Source organism: Phocoena sinus, chromosome 18 (genome assembly GCF_008692025.1).
Source record: "Phocoena sinus isolate mPhoSin1 chromosome 18, mPhoSin1.pri, whole genome shotgun sequence".
Classification (NCBI taxonomy): Eukaryota; Metazoa; Chordata; class Mammalia; order Artiodactyla; family Phocoenidae; genus Phocoena; species Phocoena sinus.
In genome coordinates, this window is record NC_045780.1 from 69,387,890 (window position 1) to 69,411,909 (window position 24,020).

Sequence of the window (24,020 nt, forward strand, 5' to 3'; positions counted from 1 at the left end):
AAATGAGACATCATTGTATCTTCTAGCATGATGGCGTTTTCTTAAAGAATATTTCTTCTGTAATTACAAAAGACATGGAGGAACCTTAAATGCATAATGCTAAACGAAAAGAAGCCAATCTGAAAAGGCTACGTTCCGTATGAATCTAGCTGTACAACATTCTGGAAAAGGCAAAACTGTGGAGACAGTAAAGATCAGTGGTTGTCAGGGATTCAGCGGGGGTGAGGACGGGAGGTTGAATAGGTAGAGCACGGGATACTTTAGAGCAGTGCAACTATTCTGTATGATACTTTAATGGTAGATACATGTCCTAATACATTTGTTCAGACCCTAGAATGTACAACACAAACAGTGATCCCTATGGACATTAGTTAGTAATAATAATGCATCAGCTTTGGTTCATCAGTTGTCACAGATGTACTGTACTGATGCAGGATGTTAATTAACAGGGATACTGTGTCGGGTGGGGTGAGTGAGGGTATGTTTAGGAAAATCTTTGGGCTTCCTGCTGAAGTTTTCTGAAAACTTTAAACTGCTGTAAAAGATTAAAAATTAATTTTTTAATTAAAAATTCTCTTGAAGGTAAGATTTTTTAAGAAAATTAATAAGCAAGCCACAGAGGGGGAGAACATATTAATAATACATAAATCTGACAAAGGCTTTCTATCTGAAGTAAAGAACTGCAAATCGGTAATAATAATGCCAACATCCTAATACAAAATGGGCAAAAACTTGAATACAAGTGGCCAATAAGCACTAATGTGTAGGTGTTCAACATTATTAGTCCTAAGGGAAATGCATATGAAGAGTTGTGGTTTCTCAGCCTCCAGTCTGGCTAGAGTAGGACTAACAGCAGCAAATGGTGGCAAGGCTGTGGAGCAAACTCCATTGCTGATGGGAGTATAGGTATGTTTTAGTACTTTGGAAAACAGTTGGGCAGTTTTTGTAAAATTAAACATACGTTCACCGTAGAATTTCCACTCTTAGATTTTTTACGCACAAGAAGTGAAAACGTAAGTCCTCAAAAAAGACGTGTACAAAGAATGATTATAGCGGCTTTGTTCATAAGAGTCCCAAACTGGAAACAACCCAAATGCCCATCAACAAAAGGGTGAACGCATTTTAGTATGCTTGTATTATACAGTAGAGTACTACTCTGCAATCGAAAAAGAATGAATGATTCAACCTGAATGAACCTCAGAAGAATTATAGTGGGCAAAAACCACACACGAGAGTGCATATTTTTGAAGTTTGTTTATGTGACACTATTGTTGAACTGTTGTGGGGAAGATAAATGATGGAACTTAAGGTTTTTGAATTTCTCTGTATGTAAATTGTATATTAATATTGAATAACAGGTTGTTGAAATAATAGAGGTGGACTTCAGATATTATTGCACCAAATTATGAGAATGATGATAGTGTCTCTTATTTAGCCTTTATGTGCCAAGCACCAGTCTAACCATTTTATACCTTTTATTTCATTTAATCAACATGTGAATTAAGTATTCTTATGGTCTTTGTCTTACTGACAAGGAAACTGAGGCACAAGGAGTATAGTAACTTGTAAAGGTCATGTAGCTTTTGTGGTCAGTGATCAATCAGTCGGACTCTAGGGCCTGCAGGGGTGATGGTTAATCACCACCATCATTGTCTTTCTTCACTAGTTGTGCCCAAAGTTCAAATTGAGAACCATAAACCCTTACTGGTGGAAGAAGAAAATAGGGTTTGCGTAATATTAAAATGTGTTTGAGATTATAAGTCATACTATCCATTTGTAGATTCAGGTATCATTTGTGTAATGCTGAGACTCCAGACTTGGTAATGTTCCTTAACTCTTTCTAGCACTGTTTTGTGATACACATTCTTCTACACAGTCTCCTACATTCTATTGTACACATTTTAAACTGCATACAGTCAGAAGTCTGTTCCTCCACTATGACAAGTTCTAGCTTTGAAGAGGTTCTCTGAAAATACTCCTTTTATCTTTCTTCTGCAGTGATGAACTTTAATGTTGGAGTGTTGTAAGTTCTCACATAATAAGGCTTAGATTTTTGTTTGGTTTGGCAGTAGACTTCTGTTTAAAATTCTTTTAATCTGTTCATTCCATGCTTTGTGTATTCATTTTGATAGCTGATGGCTCTGTGAAGAATTTTATGTGAATTTATCACACTAATAAAACTCTTCCTCCATCCCAACTTGCTAAAAGTGGGGTTTTCAGCGAATTGTTGAATTTTTGTCTTCTTTGGGTTTTTTTTTTTTTTCTGGAGGAAATAAGACACAATTCATACGCTAGATCTAAAGTTTCATTAAAATTGCTTATGCCCTGTCTCAGGCATTTTAAGTGGGCCATCTGTCTAAACATCTCTCTCCTTTTTTTTCTGATCATTTCCTCGACTTATTCATGAGCCATGGGAGGGCTCCTTTGTAGTCTCCATGTAGCTGGTTCTGTCTACCCCCACTGAATACATCTATGTGCTTGCATAACATATCTTTTCACCATGCTGGAAATTCTCTGAACTTGGTGCAGATGAATGGCCCACTTTTCTGAAGGCCTTTTTCTTCCTGCAAAGATTTGTATGCAGAAGCTGACCTCTGCAGCCGTGGAATGCAGCATATTATTCTTGATCATTTTACAGACCACCCACTGTGAAAGTTATGATGAAGGATTGCTTAATGATTCTTTGACCACTAACATTGTTTTAACTCAGTGTTTCACTCCTAAATAGGTAATGGCACAATTGTAAACCAGCATTTCTGAGTGTCTGACACTATGGTTTTGAGATGCTTATAATCCTTGATAACTAAAGATGCTGTTAGTTATGTTTACACAAAATCTGCTTTAACAAATGACATGCAATAGCAACATACTTGAGTTAGTATTCCTTGCACCTTTTTGAGTAAAATATTCCAATAAGTTTAAATGTATTAGCATTAACATTTGTGACAGTCAGTTGACAGCTTTTTACCATAAAATGTAGAAAAATTTAGTTTAATTGAGCATATTCATTTTGGCTGACTGATGATAATCAAAGTGGACAGGTCTGGGTAAGAGCTGTTATTTGATTTGCTTTGTGAGTAGCTGTTTATGTGAATTCCTTTTTACTGGTTTGTTTGTTTGTTTTTGAAGTAGTAGCTTAAATGGTATCAGCTTTCCAGTTAACTAATAAGTCACATAGATGAAATTTTTGATCAGATGGCAGCCTGTTTCACTAGACAGACACTTCAGTAGAGGGGGCTGTTTTCTGTATATCATTACTACAGTGAGTTGAGTAAAGACTCCCACCCCTACCCCCCCTTTCAGAGAGTTGTTCATAAAATCTTCTTTGAGACTGTTTTGGATTTAGTGAAGAAATATAATTCTTTTTTAAAATTTAAAATATAACTTTAGGTAATTACTATCATTATAGACATGTTTGTGCTGGTGGAGTTAATTTCATTGTTTTGAAATAATTCTTGTTAATCTGGTTTCAGTAATTTTGCAGAAATAGAGCACATATACTTTCAGGTTGATATGTATTATTATCTTTATTTATAGTTATAGTTTATTTCTATTGTAGAGCTTATTGATATTTATATTGGGCATATATGCTCAACCCCATCCATTTTATTCAAAAACAAAACAAAACAAACTACTTTCAAACTTATGTAAAGCCAGAAGGAATCATAGCAAACTTTGTTTGTAGAAGAGTGAACTCATATAAAGAGATTCCACAGTTTGTCCGTCTTTTCTTAGTGTCTCAAGGTCTTGCTGTCACAGAGAAGCCTCTTTCTATATGGTTAGAAAAGTACTGCTTCAGGAGTCGTGTGCTCAGAGGCAGCAGCAGCTTTCCCCTGTTACCTCACCAACTCTGCTCTGATCCTTATTTTACAGGTGTGGAAATTTTGGTTCAAAAGGATTGAATGAGCTGGTACAATGCTAGTAAGAGAACGGGCTGAGATTAGACCTCAGCATTTCAACTCAGAGGAGCCTATGCTCTCTCTACAGGTCCTCTTGGGGCAGGTTCTAACACATATGAAACAGATGTGGATCAAAATAAAACAGTGGAAAAATAAATAGTAGTTAGGTTCCAAAGAGTGGCGACTACATCTCGCCACCATCTGTAAGATTGCTTTCTGTGGGAAAATGTGTTCTGCTTTTGAACAGGATGTCAGGATCAACAACTTCCCAAGAAGCCTCTTGGGAAATTGGGCTCCACATTTACTTGAAAGACTTATTGGGCCACTGAATTGTGAAAAGTATTAAGCGTATACTAGAGGTTAAATAGAAGGGAGATCACTGAAGTTTGTACTATAATTAGGTGAGGAAGATAAATATTCTTTTTGAAAAATCTGTTAGTTTGAGAAGCAGAGAGAAGGAATCTAAAGTTTCCTTAATGGGATTTCAGTTATGGGGGAGAACAAGAGTATAGGAGTATATCATCATAATAAAAATGAACACTTATATGCATTATTTAATCTTATCCTCAGTACATCACTATGATGCAGACGCTATTATATCTTAATTTTATACATAATGAAACAGACTTTTGCTCAAGGTCAGAGCTGATTAATGACAGAGCTGGGTTTTCTGCCAACTTCGGCAAGTCATTGGCGCCTGAGCTTGTAGCCACTGTGCTTGGTTACCCCACTCATGTCAGCTTGGCTCAGTTCGGTTTGTGAAGGAATTTCAGGCCTTGGCCCAGCCGGATATACAAGTCAGAGAATAATCAGAAATAAAATGAAATGCAAAGAGTGGGGACTTATTTTTTAAGAAACGTGAATGATAGGTTGATTAATTAAGGTTTAACCTGGTGTAAAATAGAAAACCACGGAACAGTCTTGAACAGGAGAGTGATCTAATTATCGAGGATAGCAGAGTCCAGAAAGCCAGGCTGCACAGTAATCTAGCCATGAGGTTGTTTCTGTCATCGCAGTACTCCTGAGAGGATGGGGTGTTAACCTCATTTGAAGTTGTACCAGGTGAGCATAGTGAGGTCATCCACAGTCCCAGGCAGCCCGGGGGAGCCTGGGAGCTCAAGGCCCGCTCTCCTTCAGTGGCTCACAATGTGTCCCTGGGGAGACATGGTGTCTCCTGTGAGGGGCTTGGCACCTAGTGGATGCTCCACTGCTTCTTTCACACTTTCCCCTCAGCCCTTTCTCCCCAGCCTGTGCTGAGGTTTGGGGATATAAAATAAGGCATGATCTTGGGCTTTTAGGAGCTCACAGGCCAATGGGGGAGACAAACATGAACAAACAAATGCCCTGTGGACAAGATGCCAACAGAGGCCAACCTGGATCGCAGAGTCACCCTCCTCCTTTCCCTTCTCTCTGCCCCATATGCCTTCTCCCTCTCTCTCTACCCCCACTTCCTGTCCCTCTTCTCTCCTCCCTTGTTGTTCTTTCAAGCTCTCATGCATGAAGCTCTGTCCTCTGAAACAATCCTCTTCAAATTGCCAAAAAAGAATCTTCCAGACCTACAGTGTGCATTAGTCTTGATTTGTTTATGCATTTTTTTAAACTTTAATTTTTATCTGTGTAGTATTAAAAACCTTTTCTTCATCTTCAGAAAATAATTCAGTAAGTAGTGTGCTGAATACAAATATTCACCTAAACTTACTAATCATCCTCCATTAGACATCGTGACTAGAGGTGATTTGATTCTAATCATAATTTTTTTTTTGACTGTGACTTTTTTTTTATCGACTACACAGAGACTCGTTTGAAATTCAGGGGGGTGTTATATTAAAACGTAGCCTGGGGCTTCCCTGGTGGCGCAGTGGTTGGGAGTCTGCCTGCCGATGCGGGGGACGCGGGTTCGTGCCCCGGTCTGGGAGGATCCCGCATGCCGCGGAGCGGCTGGGCCTGTGAGCCGTGGCCGCTGAGCCTGCGCGTCCGGAGCCTGTGCTCCGCAACGGGACAGGCCGCAGCGGTGAGAGGCCCGTGTACTGCAAAAAAAAAAAAAAAAAAAAAAAAAAAAAAAAATGTAGCCTGCAACATTTTTTTAGAACTAAGAATTAAGCCAGAGTCTTGATACTGCATGTTTAGTGCTTAGTCAGTATTACTTCACAACTATAAATAATGTAAATATGCCATACTTAAATTAGGTTAATTCAGAAATCATTAAAATTTTGTTACTTTAAAAATTGGGGAGAAACATTTGTATTCCAAAAATGTTTTTTGTTGGCTGCTTGTCCCAATTTTTCTGGAGCACATAATATTGATCATTCACAGGAAAAGACCTGTGTGTTAAGACTAGCATCACTGATGTTGTTTTCTCACCCAGACAAACAAACAAACAAGAAACTGAAACAAAACAATTGGACACAAGGAAACTTTTGGAGGTGATGGATATGTTTATTACCTTGATTGTGGTGATGGTAACATGAGTGAATAAATATGTCCAAATGCATCAAATTGTATACATGTGCAGTTTTTTGCATACGAATTATAACTCAACCTGAAAAAAAGAAAAGCTTAGCATTGTAAGGTTTTAAAAACAGTCTTGAACAATGACCAAATAGTGAAAAGAAATTAGCATTGCTTAAAGGAGGTTAATTTTTGAAGGACTGTCAAAATTAAGCAGCTCAAATTCATAGACGAGGTGATGGTACCACAATTATTTCAGAATGACTGCTGTTGTCTTTGGAGTGTGTGTGTGTGTGTGTGTGTGTGTGTGTGTGTGTTCTTTTTTGGTTTTAATCTCTCTAGTTTCCATATTAAAGCTTTTTTCCAAGAATAGAATGTTCTGAAATGCAGTGTTTGGCAGTTTTACTCTGCACACTTAATGTCAAAGGAAAATCAGTTTACTGAGAGAGAATAATATAAAATTATTAACTCTTTTTCTTTTCTTTTCTTTCTACTTCAGAGTGCCTATTGTAAAACCACAAGTGGCCAACTGGGAGCTCTCAGTAAAATTGCATGATGAAGTTTATACTGTCGTAGCATCCATCAGTGGGCCAACATTCTCTGTGAGTTTTATTTTTTCATTTTTGATAATCTTGAAATTACCTGTGAATATTTAAAACAATTTTTAACACATCCCATGAGTCTCATCTTTTGAATCTACGACATAGCTATGTATCTGTTTCATCTTCTTTAGGAAGCTGAATGTAAATGGAAATTTTTGTCTCTTATGTTAAAGAGGAAATGTATTCCCAGACTTAGCCACATTTTAAACCCACTTCCTGACACCTGATTCATTTTTCTTTTGTTATTGAAAAGTAATACTTTTGCCTTTGTTATAGAGAAGAGCATCTTTAATGATAATTCCAAATGTATGATAGCTGTGTTTCTTTTTTTTTTTTTTTTTTTTTTCTTTTTTCGGTATGTGGGCCTCTCACTGTTGTGGCCTCTCCCATTGCGGAGCACAGGCTCCGGACACTCAGGCTCCGCAGCCATGGCTCACAGGCCCAGCTACTCTGCGGCATGTGGGATCTTCCCAGACCGGGGCACGAACACCTGCATCGGCAGGCGGACTCTCAACCACTGTGCCACCAGGGAAGCCCTGTGTTTCTTTTTTTTTTTTTTTTCCTGTGTTTCTTTTAAAACAAGTAATCTGAAGCCTCATATAACATTTTCTTGAGATTTCATGTTGTGAGACATTCTTTAGGCTAAATTTACCTGACAGTGACATTCCTTTTGTCTAGAAGAACTTAAACGCCTTGGATAGTATCCATGACAGAACTGCTTTAGTTTAAGATTGATCTTCTGTGGTATGAATGACAAGTTTAAATTCTGTGGTTTAAGATTGCCAGAAAAATACCATGAGGTGTTACTGTTTTATTTTTATTTATTTATTTATTTGGGCCACATGGCTTGTGGGATATTAGTTCCCTGCAGGGATTGAACCTGAGCACCAGCAGTGAAAGTGCCAAGTCCTAACCATTGGACCACCAGGAAATTCCCAAGAGTTACTATTATAACTTGAGTCCTTTTATACTTTCAGCATGAACCCACAGAAGCTGCTATATAGTTATATAGTTAGTATAATGGATATTATATGTTCATTATATGTAGTATATAAGTTAGTATAATGAATATTAATCTACATTTCTCCTCTCATGGCTAAGTTGCATTGAAATGTCATATTATTGGGGGGAAAATGACTTTTCATCAAAAGATTTAAGCAGGATATGAAAATCAAAATAATATAATTTCATTGAAACAACACCCAGAGAGGCTCGAAGTATATGGCAGATTCTTGATCCCAGGTAGAAAACACTGCATCAAGAATTAATGAGGGCTTCCCTGGTGGCGCAGTGGTTGGGGGTCTGCCTGCCGATGTGGGGGACATGGGTTCGTGCCCCGGTCTGGGAGGATTCTGCGTGCCGCGGGGTGGCTGGGCCCGTGGGCCATGGCCGCTGAGCCTGTGCGTCTGGAGCCTGTGCTCCGCAACGGGAGAGGCCGCAACGGTGAGAGGCCCGCGTACCAAAAAAAAAAAAAAAAAAAAAAAAGAATTAATGAGAATTCATTTATTCAGCAAATACTTATTACATGCCTACCGTGTGCTAGGTTAAGTATGAGGCTGTTACACTGGAGAAGGTGACATTCTATGTGATCATCAGAGTCACAAGTAAATGAGATTAATTCCTGAATTAAGGGTGGTCTCCTTGGTTGTCTTTAAATTTTGTGATTCATTCTGTATGCCAAAATTGCTAAAGCATTTGTTACTAAAAGATATTTCGCTCAACTGTCTTAAAACGAAAACTATGATAGAGTTAAACAGTGGTCTTATGATAGATTTTGTATGAATTTATGTGATTCTTTATGTTCCTCCTTTCTATCCGAGTATTTTAAAAAATAGCTTTGTAAGTGGACACTTAACTGTACATCAGGTTGAGTAACAAATTACATGTATTGAATAGTAAAAAATATTATAATGTAGCATTTTCCTCAGGGAAGGTTAACTCTACAAAAATGTAGACTTTAGCATAATTTTCAGCTCTGTACTGAGTCACCACTGACGTGTTATTCTTAATCTGATACTCCGATACAATGTTTCTCTAAGCAGTGTCTTGCCTTAATAAGAAAACTGCCCAGATTACTTCTTAGAGCTGTTATTTCTTTGGGCTTGTTTCAGAAGATTCCGTGTTGGAAAGCTAGAGACCATTGGCTTGACAGCTCAAGTGGTGTCTTTTGAATTTTTCCTGTAGAATTACCCCGTTTTACTTTTTAGCTCATGAAGAAAGTAGGTTTATTTAAAAAACACATCAAAATTAATGCATTAAAAATTTCCCTGGAAAATATCCACCTTGATATATAGTATCAAAAACTACTTCCTGTATGTATTGGCTTAGCTACTATCAGAAGCATCAAACCTGATAAAAATGGAGTATTACTGATAGTATAGCCCTGAATTTTCCTAACTGTATTTGGACTGAACTTCATTTGACATCAGTATTATGAAAGGATACAAGCTGAATAGTGTCACCCTCTGCCACATCAACAGAAAATTAATCAGTCTAGAGGTGACAGTCCAGGTTAATGACCAAAGAGGTAGTACATATTTGTTTACCTCACAGTAATGTGTTCATGTTTTCTAAAGTTCTTTTATTAAAAACTTTTTAAAAATTATAAGGTATTTCAAATGAGGAAAATATAGCAAATGTACAAATCTGCTATATAGGTCTCCTATTACAACAGAAAAACACCCCTAGATACAGCTAAATCTCTTCTTTACATCATCCCATCTGCCTCTTCCTCCCTAGCAGTGACAGCTGTCCTGAAGGTATCATGTGTCTTTCTTGTACATGTTGTTACACTTCAGTGTGCCATAATAATAGTGAAACATTTCACGTACCATAATCACAGTGAAAAAGAAAATTGTGAAAAATATATATACTTAATGATACCATTTATGTAAGATTTAAAAATACACAAAGCAAAAACAGTTCAATTTACAATAGCACCAAAAAGAATAAGATTACTTAGGAGTAAACTTAAGACGTAGAGGACAAAGACTTGTACACTGGAAATAACAAAATGTTGCTGAAAGAAATCAGAGGACACAAATAAATGAAAAGCCATCTCATGTTCATGTATTGGAAGACTTAATGTTGCTATAAATGTTAATATTATCCAAAGTGATCTACAGATTCAGTGTCATCCCTATCAAAATCCCAACTGAGTTTTTGCAGAAATAGAAGAAAAATCCAGAAATTCATATGGAATCTCAAGGGACCCCAAATAGTTAAAACAATTTTGCAAAAGAAGAACAAAGTTGGAGAGCTCACACTTCCTGATTTCAAAATTTATTATAAAACTGTGGTAATCAAAACTGTGGTATACTAGTAAGACAGACACATAGACCAACAGAATAGAATTGAGAGCCAGAAATAAACCCTTGGATATATAATCAAGTGATTTTTTTTTTTAAGTGATTTTTTAAAAAATAAATTTATTTATTTACTTATTTATTATTTTTGGCTGCATTGGGTTTTTGTTGCTCTGTGCGGGCTTTTCTCTAGTTGCGGCGAGCAGGGGCTGCTCTTTGTTGCGGTGCGAGGGCTTCTCATTGTGGTGCCTTCTTTTATTGTGGAGCACCAGCTCTAGAGTGCAGGCTCAGTAGTTGTGGCGCACAGGCTTAGTTGCTCTGCGGCATGTGGGATCTTCCCAGACCAGGGCTCGAACCCTTGTCCCCTGCATTGGCAGGCAGATTCTTAACCACTGTGCCACCAGGGAAGTCCCTAAAATCAAGTGATTTTTGACAGGAGTGCCAAGACCATTCCATAAGGAAAGGACAGTCTTTTCAACAAATAGTACTGGGAAAAGTGGATATCCACATGCAAAAGAATGAAGTTGGACCCTTACCTTACACCTCATGCAAAATTAACTCAAAATCTATTGAAGACCTAAATGTAAAAGCTAAAGCTGTAAAACTCTTAGAAGAAAATAGGAGAAAATCCTCATGATGTTGGATTTGATGATAATTTCTTGGGTATGATATCAAAAGTATAGGCAGCAAAAGAAAAATACTTAAGTTAGAGTACATCAAAATTTAAAACTTTTGTGCATCAAAGGCAACGAGTGAAAAGGCAATCCATGGAATGGGAGAAAATATTTGCATATATGTGATATAGTTCCATATTATTCAGAATATATAAAGAACTCAACAGCCAAAGAAACAACCTGATTTAAAAATGGGCAACAGACTTGAATAGACATTTCTCCAAAGAAGATATACAGATGACCAACAGGCACATGAAAAGATGCTCAACATTGCTGATCATTAAGGAAACACAAATCAAAACTATAATTGAAGATAACTCACAGCAGTTAGGATGGCCACCATTAAAAAAAGAAGGAAAAAAAAAAAAACACAAAAACTCCAGGAAATAATAAGTGCTGGTGAGGAGGAGAGAAACTGGAACCCTTGTGCACTCTTGGTGCAGCTGCTGTGGAAGACAGTATTGTGGTTCTTCAAAAAAATTAAAAGTAGAGCTATCATATGATCCAGCAATTCTACTGCTAGGTGTTTATCCAAAAAATTGAAAGCAGGGTCTTGAAGAGATATTTGCACACTCATGATTAGCAGCCTTATTCACAACAGCCAAGAGGTGGAAGCAAGCCAAGGGTCCAGTGACAAGTGAATGGGTAAATAAAATATGTTACATACATGAAATGAAATATTATTTAGCCTTTAAAAGGAAGAAAATTTTGACACCTTTTGTCACAATTCATTACAAATTTGATACAAACCAATGCAAATTAGTATTTTAGTGAAAAAAGTTTTAAAGTAGGGAGGATGAAAATTTGGGGAAATAAAGAAAGCAATGAAGAAGCAGTAGAAGATAAAGTATTTTATGTGTTTTAGGTTTTTATTCTAACTGAATACAAGTGTCAGAATGAATAGCAGAATTAAGAAGTATATGACCTGGTAAATACAAAGTTGTAATATTATGTAGCTTATTAAGATGATAAACTCATAAATGTAAAAAATAAATTGATTTTTTATCTATAATATTTTCATGATTCCCTTCTGGATTCCCAAGATGTTTTCCACTTCTCTTTTATTCTGCATAACACAAAACTGCTCAAAATAGTTCAGGATAAAAGAAAAGAATAATGTGTTTATCTTAAAGATGATGGACTAAATTCATATTGAAGACAATTCACTTTGAAGAAAAATGTCAGAGTACTCTTGATGTGAAGAAAATTAGCTTAGGAATTTGGCCTTCCCAAGGATGAAAAAATGAGCACTGTACATGCACTGAAAAAATTTTTTTGTCCAATATTTCATGTTAACTACTAATAAACTAGAAAAAGTTATATATGATCCTCGATATTGAATTAGATATTCTTTGTTACAGTGATCCACTGATAGACATTTTTCTTTTTTTGCGGTACGCGGGCCTCTCACAGGCTCTGGACGCGCAGGCTCAGCGGCCATGGCTCACGGGCCCAGCCGCTCCGCGGCATGTGGGATCTTCCCGGACTGGGGCACGAACTCATGTCCCCTGCATCAGCAGGCAGACTCTCAACCACTGCGCCACCAGGGAAGCCCTGATAGACATTTTTCTACGGACCTTGTAAACTGCTTCTTAAGAATAACCAGAATCTTTAGACTATTGAATTTTGGCATATCAGTGTAATTTTTGTGCTAATGGTTATGAAGAAAAATCTAAATGATTTAAAATAACATTTAGTATTAAGGTCAAGGAAAATAATAATTGGGTTTTTAAAAAACTCTCAGTTTATTTTCCTAAATATTTTTTTTTCTTTTTTTTTTTTTGCTTCTTATAGAAAGGTCAAAAGCTAACTTTTTGGTAGGCATAAAACTTTGCTACCATTTTAAATTACAGTCACAATCCTTTCTTTCTTTCAACTTCAAGTAAGTTTTGTATTGGTAAAATTTATATTAGAAGTTAAATGGCGGGACTTCCCTGGTGGTGCAGTGGTTAAGAATCTGCCTGCCAATGCAGGGGGCATGGGTTCAATCCCTGGCCCTGGAAGATCCCACATGCCGCGGAGCAGCTAAGCCCGTGCACCACAATTAATGAGCCTGCACTCTAGAGCCCGCGAGCCACAACTCCTGAGCCCGTGCACCACAACTACTGAAGCCCGCATGCCTAGAGCCCATGCACCACAACAAGGGAAGCCACCGCAATGAGAAGCCCACGCACCACAACGAAGTGTAGCCCCTGCTCGCAGCAACTAGAGAGAAAGCCTGTGCGCAGCAACGAAGACCCAGGGCAGCCAAAAATAAATTAAAAAAAAAAAAGTTAAAGGGCAAAGATTCACTTCTGGAACGGCAGCAAACCAACTATAATTGCTGAATATTATAAAAAAATCTCTGCAGAGTATATGTTGTTGTATGTCGAAAATTCTACGAAACCCATTAAGAAACTACTACAAATAGTAAACAAATTTAGCAAGGGTACAGGATACAAAATAAATATATAAAAATCAAGTGTATTTCTATGCACTTTCAGTGAACCATCCAAAAATAAAATTATGGAAACCATTTCATTAACAAGAGCATCAAAAGAATAAAATACTTAGGAGTAAATTTAACAAAAGAAATGCAAAACCTATACTGTGAAAACTACAAACTATTGAAAAATCAGATCCAAATAAATAGAGAACATTTCATATTCATGAATTAAATGACTAAATATTAAGATGGCAGTACTTCCCAAATTGGTCTACAGATTCAGTGTAATTCCTATCAGAATCCAAGCTTTATTTTTGTCAGAAATTGGCAAGGTGATACTCTTAACATTCAGATAGAAATGTAAGGAGTCCAGAATAGCCAAAATAATCTTGAAGAAAAGAACAAAGTTGGAGAACTTAGTTCCCCCTTTCAAAACTTATTACAAAATAGTCTTGAAATCAAGACAGTGTAGTATTTGCGTAAAGAAACATACAGATCAGTAGAATAAAAATGAGAATCCAGAAGCAAATCCGTACATGTATGGTCAAGTGATTTTTGACGAAGGTGCCAAAATAATTCAGTGGGGAAAGTATAATCTTTTCAACAAATGGTGCTGGAACAATTGGGTATCCATATGTAGAAAAATGAAGTTGGGTTCCTACCTCGTAGTGAGTTAATATAAAAAAATTAACCCAAGGGACTTCTCTGGTGGTCCAGTGGTAAAGAATCCACCTTCCAGTGCGGGGGATGCGGGTTCAATCCCTGGTTGGGGGACTGAGATCCCACATGCCACGGGGCAGCTGAACCCGCGCTCCACAACTACTGAGCTCGCGCACCTCAACGAGAGAGCCCGCGTGCCACAAACTAAAGAGCCCACGTGCTCTGGAGCCCGCACTCCACAACTAGAGAAGAGAAAACCCGCATGCCACAACTAGGGAGAAGCCTGCATACCACAACAAAAGATCCCGCATGCTTCAGTAAATATCCTGCGTGGTGCAACTAAGACCCAACACAGCGCTCCCCCCCCAAAGAAAAAACATTAACCCCAAATGGATAAATGATGTAAATAGAGCAACAAAACTTAGAAGAAAGCATAGGGGTATATCTTCATGACCTTGCATGTGGCATTGGTTTCTTAGATTTGACACCAAAAGCATAAGCAATAAAAGAAAAAAATAGATAAATTGATCTTTGTCAAAATTTAAAACTTTGCTTCAAAGAATACTAACAAGAAATTGAAAAGACAAACCGCAGAATGGGAAAAAATATTTGCAAATCATATATCCAGTGAAGCACTTGTATTTAAAGTACTTAAAGAACACTTAAAACTTAATAATAAAGACAACCCAATATAAAAATGGGCAAAGAACCTAAACAGACATTTCTGAAAGAAAATATCCAGTTGCCAATAAGCAAATGCACAGGTGCTCAAAATCATTAGTCATCAGGGAAATGCAAGTCAAAACCACAATGAGATATCACCTCACACCCACTAGAATGGCTATAATAAGAAAGTCAGATAATAACAAATACTGATGAAGATGTAGAGAAATTGGAGCCCTCATACACCGTTGGTAGGAGTGTAAAATGGTACAACCACTTTGGAAAACAATCTCGCATTTCCTCAAAAGGTTAAACATCTGGGTTATCCAGAACCTTGACTCAGTTCTCTCATGAGTATTTTATCATGAATATTTAAGTATTTTTAGACTTATTTATATCCTTGTTACTGTGGTGGATATATTTTACCTTTTAAATAATATTTCAGATAATAATCTTTCCAAATAATAGTTATTGGGCTAGATGTCAGCAACTAAAAGACAAATTAAATAGTATATGTTTGTTTACCCTTTCTGAAAATAATTTGATAACATTGATATTCTCCAGTCTAGTAATTCTACATCTAGATATCCATCCCAAGGAAGCAGTGAAAATTTGCTAATACGAACATGGTATTGCGTTGGGGGGGAGAAAAGATGAATTAATGGCAGTTTACCTTAGAGATATCTACGTAAACAGTCTCTGTTTATGATGGTAAAGGAGACTTGAAAGTGATTAAAATACAGAGATAAATGCTTTAATGGAGGTGCCTTCAACTAATTAATAATTAAATCCATGAGAAAGAGAGAGCTAAGGACTCAGCTGCCTGGGGGAAAGAAAAGATGTAGGAGGAGATGAAGAAGTTCTAGATGGCAGAGATGACTAATGAATAACCATTTAGAACATGATTTATACATAAGCCAGGATTTGCCTCTAAATCAGAGTATAAGAAGGTGAGGAAAAACATTGGGACATGGTGGCATGGGAGAGCAAAGCTTGTTGAAAAATCAGACATCTTTTATAGATAATTTTAGTTTTTTATTATGGGAGTATTTTTCTTTATTGTTATTTATTTTCCAGAAATAGTAGAGTGAGAAAAGGATTTCCCTGTCTTATTGTAGTTGTAGTATTGTTTTTGATACTTACTTTAGCCTATTCAAAGGTATTTTCATGAGTTAACTGATTACTGTGGTCTATTCTATTGAGTATGTTCCTTGTCTCAAGCACTGTGGTAGACACTTTACATATGTTGTTCTAAATGGGATAGTGGTAAGCCACAAGGTAGACGTTATTAGCCTTAGTTTACAGAAGAGTTGGAAACTGAGGTTCAGAAATACTAAGTAAGGTAGCTGAAGTCACACAGCTTGGGAGTGTAGAATCTAAGATTAAACGCAGGTCAGTATGATTCCAAGGCCTGTGAACTAGTACCTCTCTGTATCTAACTTTACGAAGTTGTTTTGCTAGAGAAAATTCTGAGAAATAGTAGCACTGACATGGAAAATTAGCTCTGTCAGACGTGGATAAATCTTTGTTAATATAAGGAATAATACACTTCTAGCCAGAACAGTTTTGTCACATGATGAGAGGAATTGTCCTTGTGATTGTTGAACATTGAGGCTCAAGTCATACCATTTAAAGGAAGCATGGAAGGCATTGCAAGGACATGAACGAATCACACAGTATTACACAGTGTACAGTTTTACAAAATATACAATTAGAGATACTGGTTAAGAGTAACTCTCAGAAAGCATTTTTAGTATCTTATTACCTCTTGTAGATGTTAACGTATTTTTCAAATTATGTTAAAATTCAAAATATTGATTTTCAGTGGTGATTTTACAGTCTTGTCCAAGTAAGTAATAATTTTTTAGAGCCATACAAGGTTTGAAATAGGTAAGATTTTTTTGCATCTAAAAGATTTTGTTTGTGCTTTCATTTTGTTTCAATAACGTTCATTTTGGTTGATGTAAAATTGTCTCAACTTTAGATGCTTGTGGTGGAGGGAGGGAAATGTTTTGTAGTAGTCATATCATTGAAATTACCAACCTGTATTTTTCTTCTCAAAGAAAGGATATGGTGATGAACATAAGAATAAAAAATAATAATTACATATGGATGCATAACAAGAAATAATTATATATGCATTGTTTGAGGTTTTTCTTTCTCTAATATAGCCAACCCTTTCCCATTTGTTCTACCACCATGCATTTTGTTCTAGATTTCTTGACTAAGAAAACATTCCACCAGAGTTTGTTTTGATATTCAGAGAACATTTTGAAATTGTGCTTTTAAGTAGAGCTATTTAAGTATTTTTATGTAACATTTTCATAAAGATGAAGAATTAAATGAACTTAGTGTATACCAATGAATAATCTTGTGCACAAATTAACATTTTCTTTATGTTTTCAAATATTAATGAAAAGAACCTTAAATGTATCTTCAGTAGAGTTTATACCTGCATTGTACGTCATCTGTTTCTTTTATCCCATTTGTAGAGAGTAATGCTAAATCATGCAGTTACTGGAATTTGTATAGGGACATGGTAAGAATCATGGTTGTTCTTTTAAAGAAATAATTTTCAAATACCCTTCTTAGGGAAAAAACATTATTATATCTGTCCCTTTGCCTCTATGGTCAATTTTTAGAATAGACTCTTGAACATAAAAAGGACAGTAACAAACAAAGTCAGATAACTATTACATTTATATCTATGGTAGACTTTTTAATAAAAATTTATCTATGGCTTAAGTGCACAGTAGGCAAACAGAAAAAGAAAAGAACATTTTTGTAGTAGCATTTTAAAATGAATGCCAGAGTGGGGAATTCCCGACGGTCCAGTGGTTAGGACTCCGCACTTCTACTGCAGGAGGCAAGGGTTCAATCCTTGGTTGGGAAGCTAATATCCCACATGCCACACGGAGCAGCAAAAATAATAATAATAAAATGAATACCATAGTACTGTTAGAGGCTTATAATAAAAGACTACAATCCTATTTAGGAAATTTACTTATAGTGCATGATAAATGATAGAAAATTGAAGCAAGTTTTCAAGGTTATGCAATATTTTATATTTAAAATATTTCATTTTTTTTCTTGTGACAGTAATTCAGTGTTATGATCACGTTATCTACTTCTCTTATTAGGTAATTTTTTCACTTGGACCTTTCCCCCCCCAGTTTTTAAAGCTGTCCTAGACAAAACAACAAAAAATATTATCCTATTTGAGGAAAATATTTTCTGTTAATGGATTTTTTTAATGGAAACACATAATGTATAAAAATGGAATACTTTCACTTCGGCAAAAACATTTGTTTTCCTGATAAAATTACTTGTCCATTTGAGAGAAAAATTACTGAGAAGATAAGTCAAGGTAATGCTAAAAAAAATGTTAAATTTTTCTGCTAAAACTATAAAACCATCATAAGTAAAGCCAATACAGAAGTCAGCAGACGAGAGGGAAAGTTTGTAGCTTATTTTAGTGACAAAAGGGGAGTGTTCTTAGTGTATAAAGAACTCTTACAAATCAATATGAAAAAGACGAACCACCCAGACAAAAAATGTTCAAAGATGATTTGTAGCAAAGGAAATATAAATGGCTCCTGCATAATGACAAAATGTGCTAAACTATACAGAGAAATTCAAGTTAAAATACTATTTTTCACCTATATTTTGACAAACATGAAAATTTTGATAATTTCTGATTTTATTAGGTTGTAGGAAAATAGGCCCACATATATTATTGGTAGGTGTATAAATTGATAAAAGCCTCCATGGAGAACAATTTGACAGTGAATTTATACTACAGGATATATTCACATGTGGGAGATACACAAGTATGTTCATAGCAGTATATTGTGTGTAACAGCAGAAGACTGGAGACAACTGAAATGCCCATCAAAATGGGATAATTAAATAAGTATAGTACATACTTACAGTGTGTGTAAGTACATCCATATTCTTGAACTATTGTATAGCCATTAAAAAGGATTTGAATGTTCCGTATGTGCTGATATATTAAGTAACAGAAGCAGTATACTTTTGTGTAAAAAATAATGTATATGTTTATGCTGTTATGTGTATAAAATATCTTTGGAAGGAACCACAAGAAACTAATAATTGTGGTTGCCTTTGAATTGGGAGCTGGATGGCTGACCCCATGACAGAAGTAAGAAGGATACATACCATATACTATTAATAGATGTCTTGTTAGTACTTTTTGAATTTTGAACCCTGTATATGTATTACCGAATACCTCCTCCCCCCAAAAAAAAGGGATTTCAAAACTTTGCAGTGGAAGGGTCTGGAAGATATGAGACTGTTGAAATAATGGAATTTTAGTCACCTACCACGAAACTTCTGCAATGCTTGGGCCATCCAGGGAAGTAGATGAGCAGCTGGCTCACTGAATAAAGAACCCTGGTGTTACACATATAAGTACCTCAAGTGCAATTACTGAAACTCCTTTAGCTAGCACGCTGAACTTGGAGATAGTTGCTGGAGATCACTTAATAGGCTGTGTTAAGAGGTTGATCTAATCTGAATTAAGAAACTGGAAAAAGCAAAGAATGGACTGTACCATGGGTGGGAGAAAAGAAGCTGAGTCAGAGTAGATTTGGACACCCCTCCAGTAGCCTCTCATTTTTCCTTCTTTAGGTCTATAAACTAGCCAGAGAGATGACTACATAGAAGAGTTAGAGACGTGTATGTTTTGCTAAATAGCAAAAGGTAGTGAGAGCTCATTCCAGAAGTTTTGCTCAGTGTCCCAGAATTCGTAGTAACTTCATTGGTCCTGAAACATCACTGGTAGAATGGAATTATTCTCCCTTCCTCTTGGTTTCAGGAAGAAGGTCCAAAACTAACTTGCTTTTCAATGTGACTTGTTTACTTCAGGCTAAAGAATATCCTTTCTTTTTTGGCGGAGGAGGGGGGCGGTGTGGGCTGCTCTGCGTGGCTTGCGGGATCTCAGTTTCCCAACCAGGGATTGAACCCCAGGCCACAGCGGTGAAAGCGCCAAGTCCCAACCACTAGACCACCAGGGAACTCCCAAGAATATCCTTTCAAAGCGAACTCATCCAGATCAGCTTGATGTCTGATAGGAAGGGTTCAGATAAACGAGGTTGTAGAAGAATCAAGTCTGAAGAGTAACCTTGCACAGCTTGATCTGTTTACTTTTTAAATGCCACCTTGTTCAGTGGGTCTGGCAATGCTCTTTTGAACCATAGGACTGCATTTCATAAAGAGGTGAGGCTCCTGCTCATGTAATCTGGAAAATTGCTTGTCTGATTGGGTACACAGTTGCCCTGTACCCTCTTGAATGACTCAGTCATGGTGTGCTCAAGAGTCAAGTAACTTCTTATGTTACTGAATGAAGAAAAAAAAGTTACAAAAGCCAGCTACTTTGGAAATGAAAATCACTAAATGTTATCAGTTGTTATCATATTAGGGTTGGCAAATACTATAATTAAGACTTCAAGTGATTTTTAGTATTATCGCCTGGTTTCAGCCACTTTCTGAAGAATTTTATTTGGAATAGAACTTTGAATGTTGACAGCAGATATTCAGGTTGAGTTCAGTTCAATTTTATAAGCCCTTATAAATAATCCGTAGTAGTCTAGTAGTCTGTTATGGGTAAAATTTCTACCACAAAAATTTATTGGAAGTTATTCTTTTTGGCCCCTCAAACTTATTTATAAATACAATGAATGGTGAAGCAAACAGTTAAAGTGCCTTTGCTGAGTGACTCGACCATTAAATGAATTTCAGTGTATTTGTAGCCACTATACGTTTATCATTTAGTTGTAACATAGTTTAATAGCTGTTTATTAAGTATCTCAAATGACATAGGTCCTGAAGAATTAGTAATAATCAGGAGAGATGATGTCTGACTCCTTGTAGAATTTGTCACCTGTGGAGGGTGGCAAGGACAAAGGCTGTGTCAGGTAGACAATGAGTGAGTCATGACAGGGGGAGGCGGGCACTGCAGAGAACAGCTGGGGGAGCCCTAACCTGGAAGTGGAGGTGGCTGTGTGCAGCCTTAGGGCGGAAATAAAGGCCAAGCTGAGTCCTACAGAAGGCGGGTGGAGGGTGGGCTAGGCGGGGGTCAGAGTTTGAAAACAGATGTACAAAGTATAAAAAGGGCTAAAAGATTGTGTGAGGTGTCTGAGGAACTGGAAGCATTGATATGTGGCTGGGATGTGGAAAGCTTGAAGGTAGGGGACCTGGTGGCAGGGAGGGAGGGTGGTGAGAGGAGATATGTGAAGGAAAAGGCCGTAATGAAGCAAGCAGAGACCTGACGTTGTGGAAATCTGTGAGCCGTGTTCAATGGTCTGGATTTATCTGGAGGGCAGGGAGAACCAGAGGAGGCCTTCCCTCAGGAAACTGATCAGAGTTGCCTGCGAGAAAGATCAATCTGCCTGCATTATGCAGAATAGCTTGGAGGAGTGTAGAGTGAAGGAGACCTGTTAGCATCTACTCAGGCAGAATGCAGGTAGGAGGTACTAGTAACCTCAACGATGGTTATTATGGCAGTGGGAGAAAAATGGATGGATAGTAGAGAGATTTAAAATGTAGAGTCAGCTACACAGCATTTATTGTGTGGTACTAATGTTCTGAGTTGTTTGTTATTCTAGCCATCTCTTATCAGAGCAGTTTACAAGTATGGTCTAGAGAATAGTGTTGATTGACAGATTTTTAGAAAGCCTAAATTGTGCTTAAGTCGATATCTTGTGAGAATTAATAGACTCTGTACCTTGATCACTGTTATGAATGAATAAATTTGTGTCATATTTTTAGTAAACTCATGTTTGAAATCAGATTGTTACTGTTTCTGGGGAAGTTGAGAGGTTTTTTGGTTATGGTTACTGTTTTGTTTTGTCTTCATTGTTGTTTTTACCTGAGGAGCAGGAACAGATCTTAGGTCTCTAAAGTGACCCCTTAGTTACTTGCTGTCATATGATAGTGTTTAATTCCTTCACTGCATTTATCATAAACTTTGTATTTTCTTTATTTCTTTGCCCACTTGATTAATTTCCATCTCTTCACACTAAAATATAAGCTTTATAAGGATGGGGACCTTGTCTTGTTGTTTATGCCTTGTACTGCTCAGGAAGTATTTGTTGAGTGAGGGGGGTGGGAGGAGGGGAAGAAGAAAGGAAGGGAGGGGGGAGAAGGGAGGAAAAGGGGGAGGGAGGAACGCCTTCTACGGTGGGACGGTGGCGCTGTGGGAGGGATGGGAGAATGAGCTGAGTGGTGACAGCTTGCTTGCAGTGAATGTGGTGTCCTCCACACTCTAGAACTTGAACACAGTGCAGAAAGTTGGGTTTGACCTTAAAAAATAATCAGTTTTATTCTTTTTGTAAATACAGTACTCATCTGTGCAGTAAATAGGCTAAAAAATCTTTTTGGTTAATTAAATGTTACTAGCAGTAAAAGTCAATTTTTGATTTGCAAACTGAGTTTTAATTGTCAAGCTTTAGTCTGCCACTAGAGCTAGGAATGAGCAGATCAGATGTTTTGTAAAAGATCATTTTCTAAAGGATCAATTTAACGTTACTGACATTAGGTACAGATTCAAATGAATCTTAATATACCATTAGTTTTTTTTTTTTCCCCTCGCATAGGACTTTGGTGGAAAGAAGAAAAACCCACATTACTGATGTAACGTGACTCAAAACACAGCTTCATTTATCATTCGGAGTTGGGTAGGATATCCTGCAAGTAACAATCACCCTAATATTGCAGGGGCTTAAAACACCAAAAGTTTGTTTCTTACACATGTTAGATGTCCTTTGTGTGTCTGCTGGGGTGCATCCTTACTAGGAGGCTCAGGCTGCCTTGTTGCTAGTTGCCCTGACAAAGGAAAAGAATGAGCATAGGGAGTCATGACTGGTTCTTAGAGCTTCAGCCAGCATCCTTCCGCTCGCATTCCAGTGGTGAAAGCGGGTCATGTGACTGCGCCCCTCCTTTAGCGGCTGAGACATGGCAGTCTTATTGTGCACCTCCTTGCAAGAGACCAGTTGGTTTGAAAAACATTAATTTTTGTTAAAAAGAAAGTTGCTTAGTATACCAGTAGTGTGCTTTTGAAGAAACAAAACACTTTTATGAGTAGGTTAAATGCAGGATAAATATCCACTGCATATTTTGGTTGAAAGTTTTGAAAATCTTTACACTGAAACATATTTCTTTGAATTTTATATTTCATTAAATTTTCAATGAAATTATTAGTAAAGTTCATTTGAACTTAAGTGGTTAACTTGTTCTGAAAAGAGTTATATTCTGACTTTATCAGTGTGAAGTACATTTTTAGAGAATGTTACCTAATCATTTTTGAGGAAAAACCAAAAACTGAAATACATTTAGATTTGTAAAACTGCTAAACATTTGTTAGGCTACAAGAAGGTGTTGAATGATACATTCTGACAGTACTTCAGATTTCCTCACTCTTAGAAAAAGACAAAGTAAAATGCTAATATGAATAATAGGTTACAGAATTTAAGTAGGCAGGTAACATATTTGAATGGACCAGTTGCCCTCCTGTTACAATAATATGCCATATTAACACTATTTCCGTTTTCTCACAGGAAGTCATTACACCTGTAGTTTCCACTGTTGATTAATCTCTTGGTATCATTCAAGGTGCTGATTTTTACCTATGACCAAGTATAATATTGAGTTTGCTTTAATGGTTAACTTTTTCTAAGAGCACAATTGAAACTAATCAGATTGGCTATGCTCCTTAAATTTACCCTCTAAGAGGTTGAAATCATGTTCTTCTTGGTAGAGAGAAAATGACTTAAAAATTTTTTTGTTGCTACCTAAAAAAAAAAAAAAACAACCCACTTAATATTACCAGTATTTAGAGAAAAAAAGATGTATTTCTTTTTAAACTGCTTTTTTTCTCTGTCAGTAATGTAGCAGTGTGTATTTGTTTCCAGGAATTTTTTCTCTGCTATGAAATTTCCTCTGAACTGACATCTTTGAGTTGGAGTTAATTTTCTAAATTGCTATGGTATGCCCAGAATTTTCTTGGGACAAAGAAGGTAGCAGAGAACTGGGGGGATAGTATGTTTCTGTGGTGTGAATAACTGTACATAGGATTCCGAACAGAATCTATTTAGTATTTTCATAAGTGCATGTTTGAAGAAAAAAGAAAAATTACAGAATTTTAGGAGTGATTAGAATTTGGCACCCCTAGGCCAACTCCTCGTGGAAAAGCAGAGAACACACTAGGCCTGGGGGTTGAGTGCCTCATCCAGGGTTGCTCAGTGATCAAAGAGAGCAAAGCCAGAAGCCCTGGGTTTCCTGATGGCTAGTCCCGTCTCTTTATATTGAGCTCTCTGCAATGGGAA

General features: G+C 36.9%; 1 protein-coding gene across 3 annotated transcripts in view; it reads left to right on the top strand.

Moving 5' to 3' along the window:
* The window catches only part of PCCA (propionyl-CoA carboxylase subunit alpha), a 355,051-nt gene that overhangs the window by 222,053 nt on the left and 108,978 nt on the right, over positions 1-24,020 (top strand). For all 3 annotated transcript variants that reach the window (XR_004346661.1, XM_032611119.1, XM_032611120.1), the window contains one exon: positions 6,847-6,949. Coding sequence is in view for 2 of the 3 variants with exons in the window: in XM_032611119.1 (XP_032467010.1) it covers positions 6,847-6,949 (103 nt within the window). In the remaining variant the exon portion in view is untranslated. The remainder of the gene's footprint in view (positions 1-6,846; positions 6,950-24,020) is intronic.